General features: G+C 59.1%; 1 protein-coding gene across 1 annotated transcript; it reads left to right on the top strand.

The window, feature by feature from the left end:
- Positions 1-7,844: 7,844 nt before the first annotated feature.
- SEC22B (SEC22 homolog B, vesicle trafficking protein) lies at positions 7,845-18,525 on the top strand. Its single transcript, XM_075916315.2, has 5 exons — positions 7,845-8,016; positions 10,718-10,827; positions 15,079-15,239; positions 16,103-16,249; positions 16,804-18,525. Exons 1-5 carry the CDS (start codon positions 7,942-7,944, stop codon positions 16,956-16,958), a joined length of 648 nt encoding a protein of 215 aa, XP_075772430.1. The 5' UTR covers positions 7,845-7,941; the 3' UTR covers positions 16,959-18,525.
- The last annotated feature ends 584 nt before the right edge of the window (positions 18,526-19,109 follow it).

The following is a 19,109-nucleotide window of genomic DNA, read 5'->3' as shown; positions in this document are numbered from 1 at the left end:
CACGTCGCAGCGCTAGCCCCCGAGCCCCTGTCCCCGCGCAATGGTCCCGGGGCGCACGTCGCAGCGCTACCCCTCGAGCCCCTGTCCCCACGCAATGGTCCCGGGGTGCACGTCACAGCGCTAGCCCCCGAGCCCCTGTCCCCGCGCAATGGTCCCGGGGCGCACGTCGCAGCGCTAGCCCCCGAGCCCCTGTCCCCACGCAATGGTCCCGGGGTGAACGTCACAGCGCTAGCCCCTGAGCCCCTGTCCCCACGCAATGGTCCCGGGGTGCACGTCACAGCGCTAGCCCCCGAGCCCCTGTCCCCGCGCAATGGTCCCGGGGTGCACGTCACAGCGCTAGCCCCTGAGCCCCTGTCCCCGCGCAATGGTCCCGGCGTGCACGTCACAGCGCTAGCCCCTGAGCCCCTGTCCCCACGCAATGGTCCCGGGGTGAACGTCACAGCGCTAGCCCCTGAGCCCCTGTCCCCACGCAATGGTCCCGGGGTGCACGTCACAGCGCTAGCCCCCGAGCCCCTGTCCCCGCGCAATGGTCCCGGGGTGCACGTCACAGCGCTAGCCCCTGAGCCCCTGTCCCCGCGCAATGGTCCCGGCGTGCACGTCACAGCGCTAGCCCCTGAGCCCCTGTCCCCACGCAATGGTCCCGGGGTGCACGTCACAGCGCTAGCCCCCGAGCCCCTGTCCCCACGCAATGGTCCCGGGGCGCACGTCACAGCGCTAGCCCCCGAGCCCCTGTCCCCACGCAATGGTCCCGGCGCACGTCGCAGCGCTAGCCCCCGAGCCCCTGTCCCCACGCAATGGTCCCGGGGTGCACGTCACAGCGCTAGCCCCCGAGCCCCTGTCCCCACGCAATGGTCCCGGGGTGCACGTCACAGCGCTAGCCCCCGAGCCCCTGTCCCCACGCAATGGTCCCGGGGTGCACGTCGCAGCGCTAGCCCCCGAGCCCCTGTCCCCACGCAATGGTCCCGGGGTGCACGTCGCAGCGCTAGCCCCCGAGCCCCTGTCCCCGCGCAATGGTCCCGGGGTGCACGTCGCAGCGCTAGCCCCCGAGCCCCTGTCCCCGCGCAATGGTCCCGGGGTGCACGTCGCAGCGCTAGCCCCCGAGCCCCTGTCCCCACGCAATGGTCCCGGGGTGCACGTCGCAGCGCTAGCCCCCGAGCCCCTGTCCCCACGCAATGGTCCCGGGGTGCACGTCACAGCGCTAGCCCCCGAGCCCCTGTCCCCACGCAATGGTCCCGGGGCGCACGTCACAGCGCTAGCCCCCGAGCCCCTGTCCCCACGCAATGGTCCCGGGGTGCACGTCACAGCGCTAGCCCCCGAGCCCCTGTCCCCACGCAATGGTCCCGGTGCACGTCACAGCGCTGGCCCCCGAGCCCCTGTCCCCACGCAATGGTCCCGGTGCACGTCACAGCGCTAGCCCCCGAGCCCCTGTCCCCACGCAATGGTCCCGGTGCACGTCACAGCGCTAGCCCCCGAGCCCCTGTCCCCGCGCAATGGTCCCGGGGTGCACGTCACAGCGCTAGCCCCCGAGCCCCTGTCCCCACGCAATGGTCCCGGGGTGCACGTCACAGCGCTAGCCCCCGAGCCCCTGTCCCCACGCAATGGTCCCGGGGCGCACGTCACAGCGCTAGCCCCCGAGCCCCTGTCCCCACGCAATGGTCCCGGGGCGCACGTCACAGCGCTAGCCCCCGAGCCCCTGTCCCCACGCAATGGTCCCGGGGCGCACGTCACAGCGCTAGCCCCCGAGCCCCTGTCCCCACGCAATGGTCCCGGGGTGCACGTCACAGCGCTAGCCCCCGAGCCCCTGTCCCCGCGCAATGGTCCCGGGGTGCACGTCACAGCGCTAGCCCCCGAGCCCCTGTCCCCGCGCAATGGTCCCGGGGCGCACGTCACAGCGCTAGCCCCCGAGCCCCTGTCCCCGCGCAATGGTCCCGGGGCGCACGTCGCAGCGCTAGCCCCCGAGCCCCTGTCCCCGCGCAATGGTCCCGGGGCGCACGTCGCAGCGCTAGCCCCCGAGCCCCTGTCCCCGCGCAATGGTCCCGGGGCGCACGTCGCAGCGCTAGCCCCCGAGCCCCTGTCCCCACGCAATGGTCCCGGGGCGCACGTCACAGCGCTAGCCCCCGAGCCCCTGTCCCCGCGCAATGGTCCCGGTGTGCACGTCACAGCGCTAGCCCCCGAGCCCCTGTCCCCACGCAATGGTCCCGGGGTGCACGTCACAGCGCTAGCCCCCGAGCCCCTGTCCCCACGCAATGGTCCCGGGGTGAACGTCACAGCGCTAGCCCCCGAGCCCCTGTCCCCACGCAATGGTCCCGGTGCACGTCACAGCGCTAGCCCCCGAGCCCCTGTCCCCACGCAATGGTCCCGGGGTGCACGTCACAGCGCTAGCCCCCGAGCCCCTGTCCCCACGCAATGGTCCCGGGGTGCACGTCACAGCGCTAGCCCCCGAGCCCCTGTCCCCACGCAATGGTCCCGGGGTGCACGTCACAGCGCTAGCCCCCGAGCCCCTGTCCCCACGCAATGGTCCCGGGGCGCACGTCACAGCGCTAGCCCCCGAGCCCCTGTCCCCACGCAATGGTCCCGGGGTGCACGTCACAGCGCTAGCCCCCGAGCCCCTGTCCCCACGCAATGGTCCCGGGGTGCACGTCGCAGCGCTAGCCCCCGAGCCCCTGTCCCCACGCAATGGTCCCGGGGTGCACGTCACAGCGCTAGCCCCCGAGCCCCTGTCCCCACGCAATGGTCCCGGGGCGCACGTCGCAGCGCTAGCCCCCGAGCCCCTGTCCCCGCGCAATGGTCCCGGGGTGCACGTCACAGCGCTAGCCCCCGAGCCCCTGTCCCCACGCAATGGTCCCGGGGCGCGCGTCGCAGCGCTAGCCCCTGAGCCCCTGTCCCCACGCAATGGTCCCGGGGCGCGCGTCGCAGCGCTAGCCCCCGAGCCCCTGTCCCCGCGCAATGGTCCCGGTGCGCACGTCCCAGCGCTAGCCCCCGAGCCCCCGTCCCCGCGCAATGGTCCCGGGGCGCACGTCCCAGCGCTAGCCCCCGAGCCCCTGTCCCCACGCAATGGTCCCGGGGCGCGCGTCGCAGCGCTAGCCCCCGAGCCCCTGTCCCCGCGCAATGGTCCCGGGGCGCGCGTCCCAGCGCTAGTCTGAGCCCCTGTCCCCACGCAATGGTCCCGGGGCGCACGTCGCAGCGCTAGCCCCCGAGCCCCTGTCCCCACGCAATGGTCCCGGGGCGCGCGTCGCAGCGCTAGCCCCCGAGCCCCTGTCCCCGCGCAATGGTCCCGGGGTGCACGTCACAGCGCTAGCCCCCGAGCCCCTGTCCCCACGCAATGGTCCCGGTGCACGTCACAGCGCTAGCCCCCGAGCCCCTGTCCCCACGCAATGGTCCCGGGGTGCACGTCACAGCGCTAGCCCCCGAGCCCCTGTCCCCGCGCAATGGTCCCGGGGTGCACGTCACAGCGCTAGCCCCCGAGCCCCTGTCCCCGCGCAATGGTCCCGGGGTGCACGTCACAGCGCTAGCCCCCGAGCCCCTGTCCCCACGCAATGGTCCCGGGGTGCACGTCGCAGCGCTAGCCCCCGAGCCCCTGTCCCCACGCAATGGTCCCGGGGTGCACGTCACAGCGCTAGCCCCCGAGCCCCTGTCCCCACGCAATGGTCCCGGGGTGCACGTCGCAGCGCTAGCCCCCGAGCCCCTGTCCCCACGCAATGGTCCCGGCGTGCACGTCACAGCGCTAGCCCCCGAGCCCCTGTCCCCACGCAATGGTCCCGGGGTGCACGTCACAGCGCTAGCCCCCGAGCCCCTGTCCCCACGCAATGGTCCCGGGGTGCACGTCACAGCGCTAGCCCCCGAGCCCCTGTCCCCGCGCAATGGTCCCGGGGCGCACGTCGCAGCGCTAGCCCCCGAGCCCCTGTCCCCACGCAATGGTCCCGGGGCGCACGTCACAGCGCTAGCCCCCGAGCCCCTGTCCCCGCGCAATGGTCCCGGCGTGCACGTCACAGCGCTAGCCCCCGAGCCCCTGTCCCCACGCAATGGTCCCGGGGCGCACGTCACAGCGCTAGCCCCCGAGCCCCTGTCCCCACGCAATGGTCCCGGGGTGCACGTCGCAGCGCTAGCCCCCGAGCCCCTGTCCCCACGCAATGGTCCCGGGGTGAACGTCACAGCGCTAGCCCCCGAGCCCCTGTCCCCACGCAATGGTCCCGGCGTGCACGTCACAGCGCTAGCCCCCGAGCCCCTGTCCCCACGCAATGGTCCCGGTGCACGTCACAGCGCTAGCCCCCGAGCCCCTGTCCCCACGCAATGGTCCCGGTGCACGTCGCAGCGCTAGCCCCCGAGCCCCTGTCCCCACGCAATGGTCCCGGGGCGCACGTCGCAGCGCTAGCCCCCGAGCCCCTGTCCCCGCGCAATGGTCCCGGGGTGCACGTCACAGCGCTAGCCCCCGAGCCCCTGTCCCCACGCAATGGTCCCGGGGCGCGCGTCGCAGCGCTAGCCCCCGAGCCCCTGTCCCCACGCAACGGTCCCGGGGCGCACGTCGCAGCGCTAGCCCCCGAGCCCCTGTCCCCACGCAATGGTCCCGGGGTGCACGTCACAGCGCTAGCCCCCGAGCCCCTGTCCCCGCGCAATGGTCCCGGGGCGCGCGTCCCAGCGCTAGCCCCCGAGCCCCTGTCCCCGCGCAATGGTCCCGGGGTGCACGTCACAGCGCTAGCCCCCGAGCCCCTGTCCCCACGCAATGGTCCCGGGGTGTACGTCGCAGCGCTAGCCCCCGAGCCCCTGTCCCCACGCAATGGTCCCGGGGTGCACGTCACAGCGCTAGCCCCCGAGCCCCTGTCCCCGCGCAATGGTCCCGGGGTGCACGTCGCAGCGCTAGCCCCCGAGCCCCTGTCCCCACGCAATGGTCCCGGGGCGCACGTCACAGCGCTAGCCCCCGAGCCCCTGTCCCCACGCAATGGTCCCGGGGCGCACGTCGCAGCGCTAGCCCCCGAGCCCCTGTCCCCACGCAATGGTCCCGGGGCGCACGTCGCAGCGCTAGCCCCCGAGCCCCTGTCCCCGCGCAATGGTCCCGGGGCGCACGTCGCAGCGCTAGCCCCCGAGCCCCTGTCCCCGCGCAATGGTCCCGGGGCGCACGTCACAGCGCTAGCCCCCGAGCCCCTGTCCCCGCGCAATGGTCCCGGGGCGCACGTCGCAGCGCTAGCCCCCGAGCCCCTGTCCCCACGCAATGGTCCCGGGGCGCACGTCACAGCGCTAGCCCCCGAGCCCCTGTCCCCACGCAATGGTCCCGGTGCACGTCGCAGCGCTAGCCCCCGAGCCCCTGTCCCCACGCAATGGTCCCGGGGCGCACGTCACAGCGCTAGCCCCCGAGCCCCTGTCCCCACGCAATGGTCCCGGGGTGCACGTCGCAGCGCTAGCCCCCGAGCCCCTGTCCCCACGCAATGGTCCCGGGGCGCACGTCACAGCGCTAGCCCCCGAGCCCCTGTCCCCACGCAATGGTCCCGGGGCGCACGTCACAGCGCTAGCCCCCGAGCCCCTGTCCCCACGCAATGGTCCCGGGGCGCACGTCGCAGCGCTAGCCCCCGAGCCCCTGTCCCCACGCAATGGTCCCGGGGCGCACGTCACAGCGCTAGCCCCCGAGCCCCTGTCCCCACGCAATGGTCCCGGGGTGCACGTCACAGCGCTAGCCCCCGAGCCCCTGTCCCCGCGCAATGGTCCCGGGGCGCGCGTCGCAGCGCTAGCCCCCGAGCCCCTGTCCCCACGCAATGGTCCCGGGGCGCGCGTCCCAGCGCTAGCCCCCGAGCCCCTGTCCCCGCGCAATGGTCCCGGGGCGCGCGTCGCAGCGCTAGCCCCCGAGCCCCTGTCCCCACGCAATGGTCCCGGGGCGCGCGTCCCAGCGCTAGCCCCCGAGCCCCTGTCCCCGCGCAATGGTCCCGGGGCGCGCGTCCCAGCGCTAGCCCCCGAGCCCCTGTCCCCACGCAATGGTCCCGGGGCGCGCGTCCCAGCGCTAGCCCCCGAGCCCCTGTCCCCACGCAATGGTCCCGGGGCGCGCGTCGCAGCGCTAGCCCCCGAGCCCCTGTCCCCACGCAATGGTCCCGGGGCGCGCGTCGCAGCGCTAGCCCCCGAGCCCCTGTCCCCGCGCAATGGTCCCGGGGCGCACGTCGCAGCGCTAGCCCCCGAGCCCCTGTCCCCGCGCAATGGTCCCGGGGCGCGCGTCCCAGCGCTAGCCCCCGAGCCCCTGTCCCCGCGCAATGGTCCCGGTGCACGTCGCAGCGCTAGCCCCCGAGCCCCTGTCCCCGCGCAATGGTCCCGGGGCGCGCGTCCCAGCGCTAGCCCCCGAGCCCCTGTCCCCGCGCAATGGTCCCGGGGCGCACGTCGCAGCGCTAGCCCCCGAGCCCCTGTCCCCGCGCAATGGTCCCGGGGCGCGCGTCGCAGCGCTAGCCCCCGAGCCCCTGTCCCCACGCAATGGTCCCGGGGCGCACGTCGCAGCGCTAGCCCCCGAGCCCCTGTCCCCACGCAATGGTCCCGGGGTGCACGTCGCAGCGCTAGCCCCCGAGCCCCTGTCCCCGCGCAATGGTCCCGGGGTGCACGTCCCAGCGCTAGCCCCCGAGCCCCTGTCCCCGCGCAATGGTCCCGGCGCACGTCCCAGCGCTAGCCCCCGAGCCCCTGTCCCCACGCAATGGTCCCGGCGCACGTCCCAGCGCTAGCCCCCGAGCCCCTGTCCCCGCGCAATGGTCCCGGGGTGCACGTCACAGCGCTAGCCCCCGAGCCCCTGTCCCCGCGCAATGGTCCCGGCGTGCACGTCACAGCGCTAGCCCCCGAGCCCCTGTCCCCACGCAATGGTCCCGGGGTGCACGTCACAGCGCTAGCCCCCGAGCCCCTGTCCCCACGCAATGGTCCCGGGGCGCACGTCGCAGCGCTAGCCCCCGAGCCCCTGTCCCCACGCAATGGTCCCGGGGTGCACGTCACAGCGCTAGCCCCCGAGCCCCTGTCCCCACGCAATGGTCCCGGGGCGCACGTCACAGCGCTAGCCCCCGAGCCCCTGTCCCCACGCAATGGTCCCGGGGTGCACGTCCCAGCGCTAGCCCCCGAGCCCCTGTCCCCACGCAATGGTCCCGGCGTGCACGTCACAGCGCTAGCCCCCGAGCCCCTGTCCCCGCGCAATGGTCCCGGGGCGCACGTCACAGCGCTAGCCCCCGAGCCCCTGTCCCCGCGCAATGGTCCCGGGGTGAACGTCCCAGCGCTAGCCCCCGAGCCCCTGTCCCCACGCAATGGTCCCGGCGCGCACGTCACAGCGCTAGCCCCCGAGCCCCTGTCCCCACGCAATGGTCCCGGGGCGCGCGTCGCAGCGCTAGCCCCCGAGCCCCTGTCCCCGCGCAATGGTCCCGGTGCACGTCACAGCGCTAGCCCCCGAGCCCCTGTCCCCGCGCAATGGTCCCGGGGCGCACGTCGCAGCGCTAGCCCCCGAGCCCCTGTCCCCGCGCAATGGTCCCGGTGCACGTCACAGCGCTAGCCCCCGAGCCCCTGTCCCCGCGCAATGGTCCCGGGGTGCACGTCCCAGCGCTAGCCCCCGAGCCCCTGTCCCCACGCAACGGTCCCGGGTCGGGCTGGACTCCAGGGCCCCTCCTCTGAGCCTCCCGCGCCGCCCCGGTGGGATGCCCGCGCCGCCCTGGGGGTCTGCTCGCGGACGCTGCGATCCTGCCACTGGCAGCTCGGCACGAGGGCCCGGCTGCCGGCCGATTGCAGAGCGCCCCTTCGCCCCTGGGCAGCCCTACCCCCCGGGCCGCTCCGGCCGGAAGCGAGCGGCGCCGGCCGGGCTGCGTTTGGCGGGGACCGGAAGTAGCCCGGTACTTCCGGCGAGGGCGCCCGGATGCTGAGTTGGCTGTTTCCGGCCACCTCAGTAGTCGAGGCCAGGCTGAGGGTGGCGGGGCCGGGCGGCGCCCGGGGCGGAGCGGCGCGGACATGGTGCTGCTGACAATGATCGCGCGGGTGGCGGACGGGCTCCCTCTGGCCGCCTCCATGCAGGAGGATGAGCAGGTGAGAGCGGGGCCCTCCCCCCGCGCGGCCCGGAGCCCCCCGCCTGCCCAGGGCCCCCCCCGCCTGCCCAGGGCCCCCCTTCCCGTGGCCCCCCCCGCCTGCCCAGGACCCCCCCGCCTGCCCAGGGCCCCCCTTCCCGTGGCCCCCCCCGCCTGCCCAGGGCCCCCCCCCGCCTGCCCAGGGCCCCCCTTCCCGTGCCCCCCCCGCCTGCCCAGGGCCCCCCTTCCCGGGCCCCCGTCCCCCGCCTGCCCAGGGCCCCCCTTCCCGTGCCCCCCCCTGCCCAGGGCCCCCCCTTCCCGGGCCCCCCCCCCGCCTGCCCAGGGCCCCCCCCGCCTGCCCAGGGCCCCCCCCGCCTGCCCAGGGCCCCCCTTCCCGTGCCCCCCCCGCCTGCCCAGGGCCCCCCCCCGCCTGCCCAGGGCCCCCCCCCGCCTGCCCAGGGCCCCCCTTCCCGTGCCCCCCCCGCCTGCCCAGGGCCCCCCCCGGCTGCCCAGGGCCCCCCTTCCCGGGCCCCCGTCCCACGCCTGCCCAGGGCACCCTCCGCCACCCCCCGCCTCCCTAGGGCCCCCCTGCCACATCCCGCGTCCCCCGGCTGCCCAGGGCCCCGCCTGCCCAGGGACCCCCTTCCCTGGCCCCCCCGCCTGCCCAGGCTCCCCCCGCCGCCCCCCTTCCCGGGCACCACCCCGCCGCCCCCCTTCCCGGGCGCCCCCCCGCCTGCCCAGGGCCCCCCCTGCCATCCCCCACCCGCCCAGGGCCCCCCTGCTACCCCCCGCCTGCCCAGGGACCCCCTTCCTGGGCCCCCTCTGCCACCACCCTGCCTTCCCAGGGCTCCCCTCTTCCTGTGCCTTCTTGGCCGTCCCACGGGCCTTCTCCCTTCCCAGACCCATGTCCCCCATCCCAGGCTCAAGTCTCCTGATGCTCACTGTCTGCTTTCCAGCCCAGAATGCCCCCCTCCAGACCCTCCCTTTCTGACCCAGAGCGCCCCTCAGATTGAAATCAATCCCTCGGGGAACAGAGGCTGTAAAAGGGTGGTTTGGGTATGTGCCTTCTCAGAAGATTGAGGTACTGCTTGAGTTTGCTGGCAGGTGTGAGTTTCAGGCAGCTGATGACCTCTGCCACTGTGCTTCTCACCCTGTGACTCCTTGAAGATGAAACTCACCCACCTCCTGGCACTCAAGAGACATAAAATAACATGTTAAGGGGTGATTAGGGCACTGACCACCGAGTCAAGTACAGCCTTATCATTCTGGAATCTAACGGTACCATTTTAATGGTAGTTGGAGCTTTTTTGCAGTTCAGCAAGGCTACTTGTGTTATGAGCCACTATAATATTCATTAATATTAAATCTACCCACCCATAACCAGATTTGTAATTTTGCCACTTTTTTGACTAGTTACATTATATATTATTTAAATTAATACTTGCACCAATGTTCTTTTCAGACTATTAATATAAACATTTTGATGACACATTTTAAAAATGCTTATTAAAAGCCCTGCTAAAACTAGTTATAACCAAAATGGAGCCACAATATAATTTTGGATCATGTCTTTAGTACTGTCAGGGGGCTGGGGGTTGGTTTTTTTAGCCTTTTTTTTAACACTAACAAGTTTAATTTTCTGTATTTCTCCACACTTAAATACAAATTAGGCCTTGGTTAAAGTTAGCTTAACGTATTTTATAGGCTGCAGTGGTCTCACCCTCCATTGCTGAAAGGGTCTTTTGTGTTGTGTAGAACTGCCATCTCTCCAAACTATGCTATTCTTCCATCAACAGCTCACAGCCTTCCCCCCTTCCCGGAATCATGCCCTCCAATTTCTGGAGGGTCTGCTGACACTCACTGTCCATTTTCCAGCCCAGAAAGTCCCCTCTTCAGACCCTCCTTCCTAGCCCAGAGTCCCCCTCAGACTGAGATCAGGGGGACAGAGGCTGCAGTTGCATCGGCAGTGGGGGTTAGTTTAGTACAACATGGCTGTTAGTGAGGTGAGTGGCTTTTTCACTCCATGCCTGATGCAGCTATTTTGATTGAACTTTAAGTGTATCCCAAGCTCCCTGGGGAGAGGTGGAAACTAGATTTGGCATCAAGATATAGGCATTCCCTTGTCCCACAGTGTTTGGACTTAGAGAGAGAGAGAGATTGTGTCCCCCCTAGTAACAATGAAGTTCCCAAAGACTCTTTTTCCACAGAGATCCCAAAGTAGATCAGAACTATATAAGAAGCCAAGACTCACCCCTCAGTGCCACTGAGATTCTCATCCTTGCATACATACATGCATGCTTTTGAGGAAGCAAGCTAATTCTCCTGGCCAGAGAGAGATTGTCATTCCTGCATTGTAAACCCAGGGTTAGTAGAACTCAAGTTCTACTGACACATGTTCTCTGGGCCAAGACCCTCTGCAAGAAATGCTTAAAAAAATCCCCAAACCCCAAAAGCCACAACTTCATAGGGACTTCCAAAAATGGGGACTGATGTATTCATCAGAGGTAGATTCCTGAGATCTACCAGCATGTACTACTTAGTTTGATTGTGCCCATCAACTTCAGATCCAGTTCTGGTAAAACTCTTTGCAGTTAGCTGTGGACATTGTATTAGTGTCCTTCTGGGAAAAGGGCCTGCCTGTGCCTTAAAAGACTGTTGTATTGTTTGCAGTTCACTGTGCCATGTGGTAGAACCTGGCCTAATAGACTTTTTCTGCTTCTCAGTCAGGTCGGGACCTGCAGCAGTACCAGAGCCAAGCTAAACAGCTTTTCCGGAAATTGAATGAACAGTCACCTACCAGATGCACCCTAGAAGCAGGATCAATGGCTTTCCAGTAAGTATAAAGTGCTGTAGAGGTGGAAAGTGTCAGCATCCCAACTTACGTTTTTAGAAAACCAAAAGGTACTTCCAGAAGACATTAGAGGTTCAGTAGAATTTGGGCCATGAGAGATGAGTAAGAGTCAGTAATGTATCCTACCAGCCCATGGGAAACCTGTGCTCAAAGGAGAGTGTGTTATCTCCTTTTATATATTTTTTTTAATTTCTGTTCTTCTCTAGCATTATTAAACTTCACACGTTCCTGTCAAATTCTTGCATTCCCCCATTATTTGTTCTGTAGACTACATGTTTTCGCTTTCCCTTAAGTTTTCTCTACAGGTTGTATCTGCTATTCATTCTGGCACCTAATGTTCTGTAGATTCTCTGAGGCTAAAGTGAGAAGTTGCACCTATACTCTAGGGGTGTGTCTAGACTACGGGTTTTGTCGACAAAAGTGGATTTTTGTCGACAAAACTAAACCTGCGTCTACACTACCACTGAGTTCTGTCGACATAACGTCGACAGAACTCAGCAGTTTTGTCGACGCTGGTAAACCTCATTTTACGAGGAATAACGCCTTTTGTCGACAGAAGGCATTATTGCATCTAAACTGTCCTTTGCGTCTACACTGCCATGTCGACAAAGCAGCTTGCTTTGTCGACAGAACTGAATGTAGTCTAGATGCTCTTTGTCAACAGTATCTGTCGACAAAAGCCTGTAGTCTAGACGTACCCTAGGTTAGCATTACCACACCTGGTTCAGCCTATATAAGACTCTCTTCGCTCTACTAGAGCATTTCCTTTCATGTACCAGCCCTCTACTGCAAACTCATTGAATTGTTGTCTGTTATTTCCCTGAAACTTTTCAGCATTTCTGCTCTCCAGTAGGGTTGTAAAGTCTGGTTTAATCAGTTAACCGGTTAAACATGTCTGCCCAGCCAGAGCAGTCCCTGTCTACCTCAGGCCAAGACAGGCATGCTGCAGGTAGCTGCACTCCAAAGTGGGTGGGCTGAAGCACACCCTCCCCCGCTCCGCCTGCCCCCATTTAAGTGGTTAACCAGTTAAACATAACCAATTAACTATTCACATCCCTACTCTCCAGCAAGCATCGTCCATATTTTTATATCGTCTAGTATTAATATTCCAAAGTATCTTAGTTGTGTTCAGCTCATCTCTTTTGAGTTTGCTGTCTTACTAAAATCTTCTATAATGTTTGCCCTTTGCTTCCCTCGTAGACCCTTCTAAGATAGGACCAACTGTAAAGCTTACTGATGTCTTAGCAGACTTGCTCAGAATAAGCAGCAAGATAGCAAACTCTGCTGGTGGGATATCACATACATTAGGAAAGACCTGAGAGGACTGATGCAGTTTAGAGAGTCCTGACCAAGCTAAGCAGCACAGTGGCAGATGACATGAAATTGTTGACATGTCCAAAGCTATGTGGATTGAAAGGAATAATTTTAACTCCTGCACCACGCAGGTTGTAAACTAAAGATTCAAAACATTATAAGAGGGGACGTGAAATTGATGCAAAGTATAAAGACATGGCTAGTTACTTTCTCGCCTAACACTAAACCAAGGGGATAATTAAATAAAAGGTGCCAAAGTCAAAATTGCTAAAGGAAATTGTTTTCAATGCGGTTAATTTCCATATGATCTCATTGAGGGCAAGATAGTAGCAAGACTAAATCATAGTACAGCTGAAACTATTGAAAACTACTATATGAATAGCCTAAACGAACACTGAAAACTACTATATGAATAATCTGAAAACGTTTGAAAAAATGTGGCTGTTGCTGAGTCTGAAAACCCAGGTTTGAAGAAATTTCTTCAGTCATTTTAAATGTCGATTACAGTGAGCCTTATGAGCAACTCAGTTTGAGCATGTGAGTATGCATGCTGATACATACACAGGCAATAAGTGCCTTCGTAGCCTGCTGTGAAATTAGTCATGAGCTGACCTTTGGCTGATTAGGGTCTTAAATCTTTATGTGCACAGATTACTAGCTTCCTTGAGAACCAACCCTTGGCCTTTGCCAGATGGTGCCTGTTAAAGAAGTGATTTTTTTCTTCTTTCTTAAAGTAAATATAAGGATTTGAATTCCGAAAGCGTGCACATTGACACTGCATAGATAAACGATCAGAAATCTAGAATTCAAAAGGTTGAAGGTAGCCAGCTGTGTCTTTGACCCTTTACATATACTAATAGCAAAGAGACCTAGTTGCATGATTTCTACTGTGTTAAATGTCATGCCAAAAAGTGTTAATGTGTGTTAAAGATGAAAAAAACAAGTAATTATATAAAAAAATCCTATTCAAGTTAATCTGGGGTTGGCAGTTCTAAATCCATGTGCTGTCTCTGCTGAGATAGAAGACTAGGAATCTAAAACAGCTACTATAAAGGGAGTAAGAACAGCTCTGGGAAGAATGGGGACCAAGGCGGGAGAGCTCAGATCAAAACTACATAATGGTGTATCTGTGCACATGGTCGGGGATCGTGCTAAGAGAAGATACTGTGCTCTTCTTATACTTGCCTTTAACTTGCTGTTATGTGTCTCACGTGAGATTTTTCCCTATCTTAAAAAAGGTTTGTGTTGAAAGAGGTTTTCTTCTTTTACTCTTTGAACCCTGAAATGTTATGGATTGCCCAAGCGCTTGCTAATGATTGGTGGTATGCTGGAAGGGATCCAGTACATGTATTGGATTACTAGTCAGACCAGAACACTGAAGACAGGGATCAGAAATGATGGTTTGCCTCATACTGTTTGGAACATACTGTAGAAACAGAGTCCTGGGCTGTGAGGTATATGGTAGGGAATTCCTTAGGGAAATCAAGAAGCAAATCTGTGAGTATTTTCTGTTCCTTGGTGGACAGTGGTGACTACACTCTTATTCGAGGTGATGTCCATTGTTGTTGGAGGCTTTTTTCAAAAGCTAGTAAGTGCCAGGTGGAGATTGCATCACAAATGGATAATCCTTGCCTTTGTGTCCAATAACTAATTATTGAATATGGCAAATTTGAACAATTTACACGTCTGGGGCTCTAGAGGCTAAGAGGAGAAAAATGAGATCTGTCTGCTTGGAGCTGCCGTGAGGATGTACATGTGGCTACCACTTTTACTAGGCTATTGTATGATTTCAAACTTTGATTCCACACAGTGGCCTAGTGTTTGAAGAAAGAATTGGTCAGTTACGACAGTGTGCACATTAATGGTGTCCTAAATCTCTACACACAGGTGTTGATAGGAAAAGAAGGGTAATTTACAGGTTACATTTACCATTATATTTATGGTAGTGCAGATGCGTGATGGAAGTTTTGAACCCATAGGAAACCGCGATCTAGGAGAGGTTCTTTCAAAAAGAAAAGCTTTTTTGAAACATCCTGTAAACCTAATTTTTTGAGGGGTACAGGATCTTTCGAAAAAGACTTTTCTTTTCTTAAAAAACCGTGTCTAGACCACGGTTTAACTTTTGAAATAGCGTTTTTTGAAAAAAAAACCGCCGTGACGCAATTATGCAAATGAAGCGTGGAAAATTCAAATCCTGACTTCATTTGCAATTTCGATATATCTAATTAGCATCCCTCTTTCGAAAGAAGGATGTAGTCTAGACATAGCTGAAAGAGAAACTAAGGCATTCAGAAGGGTTTGAAATGAAGCCTAATGTTTAGACGTGGAAGTGCAGTCATGAGACTTGCAGTAGCGTAACTGTGTCCTCACATGTGCGCTGAGAACCTGACCCTTACACTCCAGCATCCATCCCAAGCAAACTGTCCCCTTAGCAAGGAATGCTAGATGTAGTCTGTACCCACAAACTGAGGTGAGTTGGACTCGTCACAGAACCAAAGGAAAAAGCTTTACGATGTCCTGGTGAGACGAGCTTGCAGAAAGGAGTCATTCGCCACTCCTCACTGAGGACCCCAATCTGCCAGGCATGGGGCGCTCTCGTCACCTTGCAGGGTTGTGCCCTGGGAGGCTGTTGTACAGCCAGTCATCAAGCAGGTTGTCGCATGTAAAGTCCTCCTAGTTGGGTGGGTAGAATGAGATTATGGGACTTGCACAGGAAGGGAAATGGTTAGTAGAGTGACAACATATCCCAATATTGGAGACGTGTCTGAAACCATCTGTGCTGTGTGATGCCTGATACACTTTTGTATGGGCTGTAGTAATAAACTGAAAGACGGAGGCACTCCGCCACAGAGAAGGGAAGAGGGAAAAGTGGTGTCCTGCGGGGCAAGGTTAACATGTGTCCTGTTTGATCTCTTCTAGCTACGTTATTGAGAAAGGGGTATGTTACCTGGTGTTGTGCGAAGCCAACTTCCCCAAGAAGCTGGCCTTTGCGTACCTGGAGGATTTGTATTCTGAGTTCGACGAACAGCATGGAAAGAAGGTGCCGACGGTCTCCAGGCCCTATTCCTTCATTGAGTTCGGTGAGGTCCTTCCCCTTGAGACTAATTAATAAGCATCCTGTTTGTTTGGCCACATTAGCCTCTCCCAGCTCAGACCTTGGAACTTACCACTGGCAGTGGAGAAATCTGGTGTTCTCTGTGAGCCAGGACTGCCAGGTATGTGAATGGAGCAATGGCAGGGAAAACGGCAAATTTCCTATAATCCAACTTTCTGCTTTTGAGTGTTGGCTTTTTTCTTGTTAGCATTCGTGTGCTCTTGCTCTCTCTTCCTGCAGTGCTCTGCCACTGGGGTGGCCCGCACACCGGTAGTCGTGCTCTGTGGGCAGCCCTATGATTCCTCTAGGCAGCGGTTCTCCCTTGATTGCATTTTAAAGGGGAGAAGCAAAGCAGCAAACTTCCTCTCACTTGAGGTCACTCCAAGCATGGCAGAGCTTCCAAACCAGCTCTCTGCTGTACTGTTACGGCAGCATTGGAGAGATGTGGGATGCGAATGTGAAGCCACTCGGGAAGCATCGGGGAAACCTCTGGGCTAATTGGCTTCGGATGTACATGTCGTCTTCTGGGTGGCTTGTTCTTCTAAGCCCAAAGGGCTCCAGTCCTGTCTGCTGCTTTGTCCCTGGTGAAGGCATGCAGGATGCGACCTGCTCTAAAACGTGTCATCCTTGTGTCCGTCTGGGGAGGACGGGGCTGTCCTGCTCCCCCTGGGATATGCAGTCTGGAGGTTTGGGTGGTTGGGATCTCGTCAGAGTAGGGCAGTGAGTGTTGTGGTGAGAGCAGTTGTGGAGGGAAAGTGGGGAAGGCTGACTCAGGGATGTTCTCTGCATGGCCAGCAGGAAGTGCTGGGAGGAAAAGATTTTCATGTTAACAACCACCTTTTGTTCCAGACACTTACATCCAGAAGACCAAAAAGCTCTACATTGACAGCCGGGCAAGAAGGAACCTGGGCTCCATCAATACAGAGTTACAGGATGTGCAGCGAATCATGGTGGCCAACATTGAAGAAGTCTTACAACGCGGAGAGGCGCTCTCAGGTACAGGGAGTTGAGCCTTTGAAATGCCTTCCCCGCGCTGAGGCTGGTGGGCAGGAGGCGCTGAGGGATGGACTCTGAGGCATCGTGGCAAAGGGGGCTTCCTGAGTGTTGCTTTGTAGCGTATGTGTCCAGCTGAGTGTGCATTTTAATTTCTGATCTACATCATAAACCACCTGGCCATTTCTAATCTTCCCTGGAGGAGCCAGGGCCCCCCCTGGGTGCGGGGCTGTTCTCGCCCCACAGAGATGAATGGTAGCGATGTGACTCCCGGACAGGAGTGAGGTGTTGAGTTGACATGGTGCTGGGGAGCCTCCCGCTGCTGCAGCTACTGTTGTTCCCTTCTGTGTAACGCCCCAGACATAGTCAATGCAGTTAAACCTAGTGAGCTTACCAAAGGAATCCTTTGGAATAGTAGGAGTTTGGAGCTCGGGGGGCGCAGTAAATCAGATACAGCTCCAAGACAGCAGCTGCGGTTATCTACCAACACAACACTGTGGGAGTGTCTTGGTGGTATTAATCATGCAACTAATCTGCTTCCACTTTCTCTTCAACAGCTTTGGACTCCAAGGCCAACAACTTGTCCAGTCTGTCCAAGAAGTACCGTCAGGATGCAAAGTACCTTAACATGCGTTCCACCTATGCCAAACTGGCAGCTGTGGCTGTTTTTTTTATCATGTTAATAGTCTATGTGAGATTCTGGTGGCTGTGAGGTGCTGGCAGTCACCGGAGAGGGAGCACTTGTAGCATGGCAGGGGTATGCGTGTAGCACACTTTGTTCCCAGGGATGTGCATTAGAATCCACCCAGGGCTGTCCCCCGTAAGGGTGTGTCCTGAAAATGACCCTAAGTACCACACCCCTTAGCAAATCTGAATTGTAGGCATAGAGTTTGGGTGGGCACGAGGCTCCTCCTCTAGGCACTGGACTCAGCTCCCACAGTACTAAGCTCATAACGGTGCTGTTGGGTGTCTCCTGGAGCAGTTGATCTGACATTTATCCTAACTAGGGGCTGCTGGCAGCAGTCACCTCTTCCTCCCTTTCAGAGAGTAGCGCTAGTGAGAAATGGAATCTAATGGACATTCCTTGTGTCAGCAATGTTTGCTTTCTCCAATCTGAGTCTGCTTTTGCTTTTTAAAACAAGACTCCCTTGTTTGAAGGCTGATTCTGCCCTGTATATATTGTAATGGCTTTCACCCTTGTCGAACTAGCTGTTGTTGGGTTTACGTTGTCTGACATCTTTGCTTGTTAAATTTTCAGTTGCTTTAGGAATAAATGGATATTAAATTATGCCTTAAAATTACATTATCTTGAGTCTTAGACAGTGAAAGACTACTGTCACGGACTCCTACAAAATTAAACGCCTAGTTTGTAAATCTCACTTTCCTGCCAGTTGTGTGTAAGAGTTTGTTTTAACATGTCTCAGAACAGTCTTTTGGTGTAATTAAAAAGGTATTGGCCCAGGCGTAATGCAAGTAGTTTAATCTGTTTTCCTGACACCAGTCTATTTCCAGAATCGTTGCATTATTTCTTTCCCCTCTGTATTCCTCAAACAAGTGTATCCCTACCACTCGCGTTCCAGCACTTGCTAACTATCCTACAAGAACAGTCCAGCATGTGTGATGGTGCAGAAAATAGAACATTTCTTCAAGAAAACGTTTGTTTCATGTTTCTGTGAAGTTGGTGATAAAGAATAGTATTGAGTTTTAAAAACCAAGCTCTTGTGTCAATGTCGTGTTCTACCTAGTGTCACTGCTCTCCACTTCTTGTGGCAAAGTCAAACTGTAGCTGAAGCGAGATTCATATTGTGGGGCTATAGCATTTAATTTCCAGTTTCTCACTGGCCAATAGAAACAGCTCCATTGTGATGCAACTTTTGCAGTTGAATTTTTGGTCCAAGTGCTAGAAACTTTCTTTCCTGTTCGGGATCAGTTTTGTAAATCAGATCTCTGTAAAGGCGCCCCCTGCACCTCTCCACAGTAAGGTGTCTGTTTCTGTCCTTACCTAGGAAGTGAACTCTCAGAGAACAGACATAACAGAAGGACAGATTCAAATTCCTCTGCATCTCCAGAGAACACTTAGTCTGCTGCGCCTCTGACAGTGTGAGATGTGGTCACAGAGTGTCTCCGGCAGTAAGGTAGGGGGGCTGGAGTGACAAGCAGCCCGAGCGACTCCCCTCTCTTCCTGTGGGCAGGCAAGTAGGCAGCTACAGTTTGTCTGCTGGTCTACTTGAAACCAGCCCCGGGTCACCGTGAAATAAACACTTGCAAATGGTCATGTCCTTTAGTGTGGAGTTTTCTGTCTGCATGCACGTTATTTTCAGAAGAGACCCTCTCCCGCCTTCTCACAGTCCAGTTTGTCCTGGGGTGGAACTGCGCAGAGGCACCTTCACGAATGCTGTTAAGGAAGTAGGCTTGTGGCTGGGATAGAGCATGCCCTTTATCTAGGGCTGGGCCCCATTTTTCACCTGCAGGAAGGATAGAGTTTGCCAAATGCCATTGTCTTTTTTCTAGCCCCTAGCAGGTGTGTTTCTAATGTTACAGGTGGGCCCCCGAGGCTTGCCTGTGTGATCAGAAACCCACGTGGAGTGTAGCACCCTCAGCGGTTCATGTAGCAGTTTTCAGCTTAGCCAGGTCTCAGCCCAGAAATGTTGTCTTAATTAACACAGCAAGCTGAATCAGTGCCCTGCGCTTTCCATGGCTTTGAATGTGCTGGAGAATGCAGCCTTTGCGATGGAACTGAACTAGGAATTTTTTGTTTTAAAAATATTGTTCTTCGCCCTTTGCAAGGTGCAGAAGACCTTAAAAACAGGATGCAACCAGAGTACCCTTGTGGTGTGACAGTGCCTCGGGCCTGTGTCCTGTC

This window comes from Pelodiscus sinensis, chromosome 9 (genome assembly GCF_052426305.1).
Source record: "Pelodiscus sinensis isolate ZL-2025 chromosome 9, ASM5242630v1, whole genome shotgun sequence".
Lineage (NCBI taxonomy): Eukaryota > Metazoa > Chordata > Testudines > Trionychidae > Pelodiscus > Pelodiscus sinensis.
Note: the sequence above shows the minus strand (reverse complement) of the source record. Positions and strands in the feature narration are given on the sequence as shown.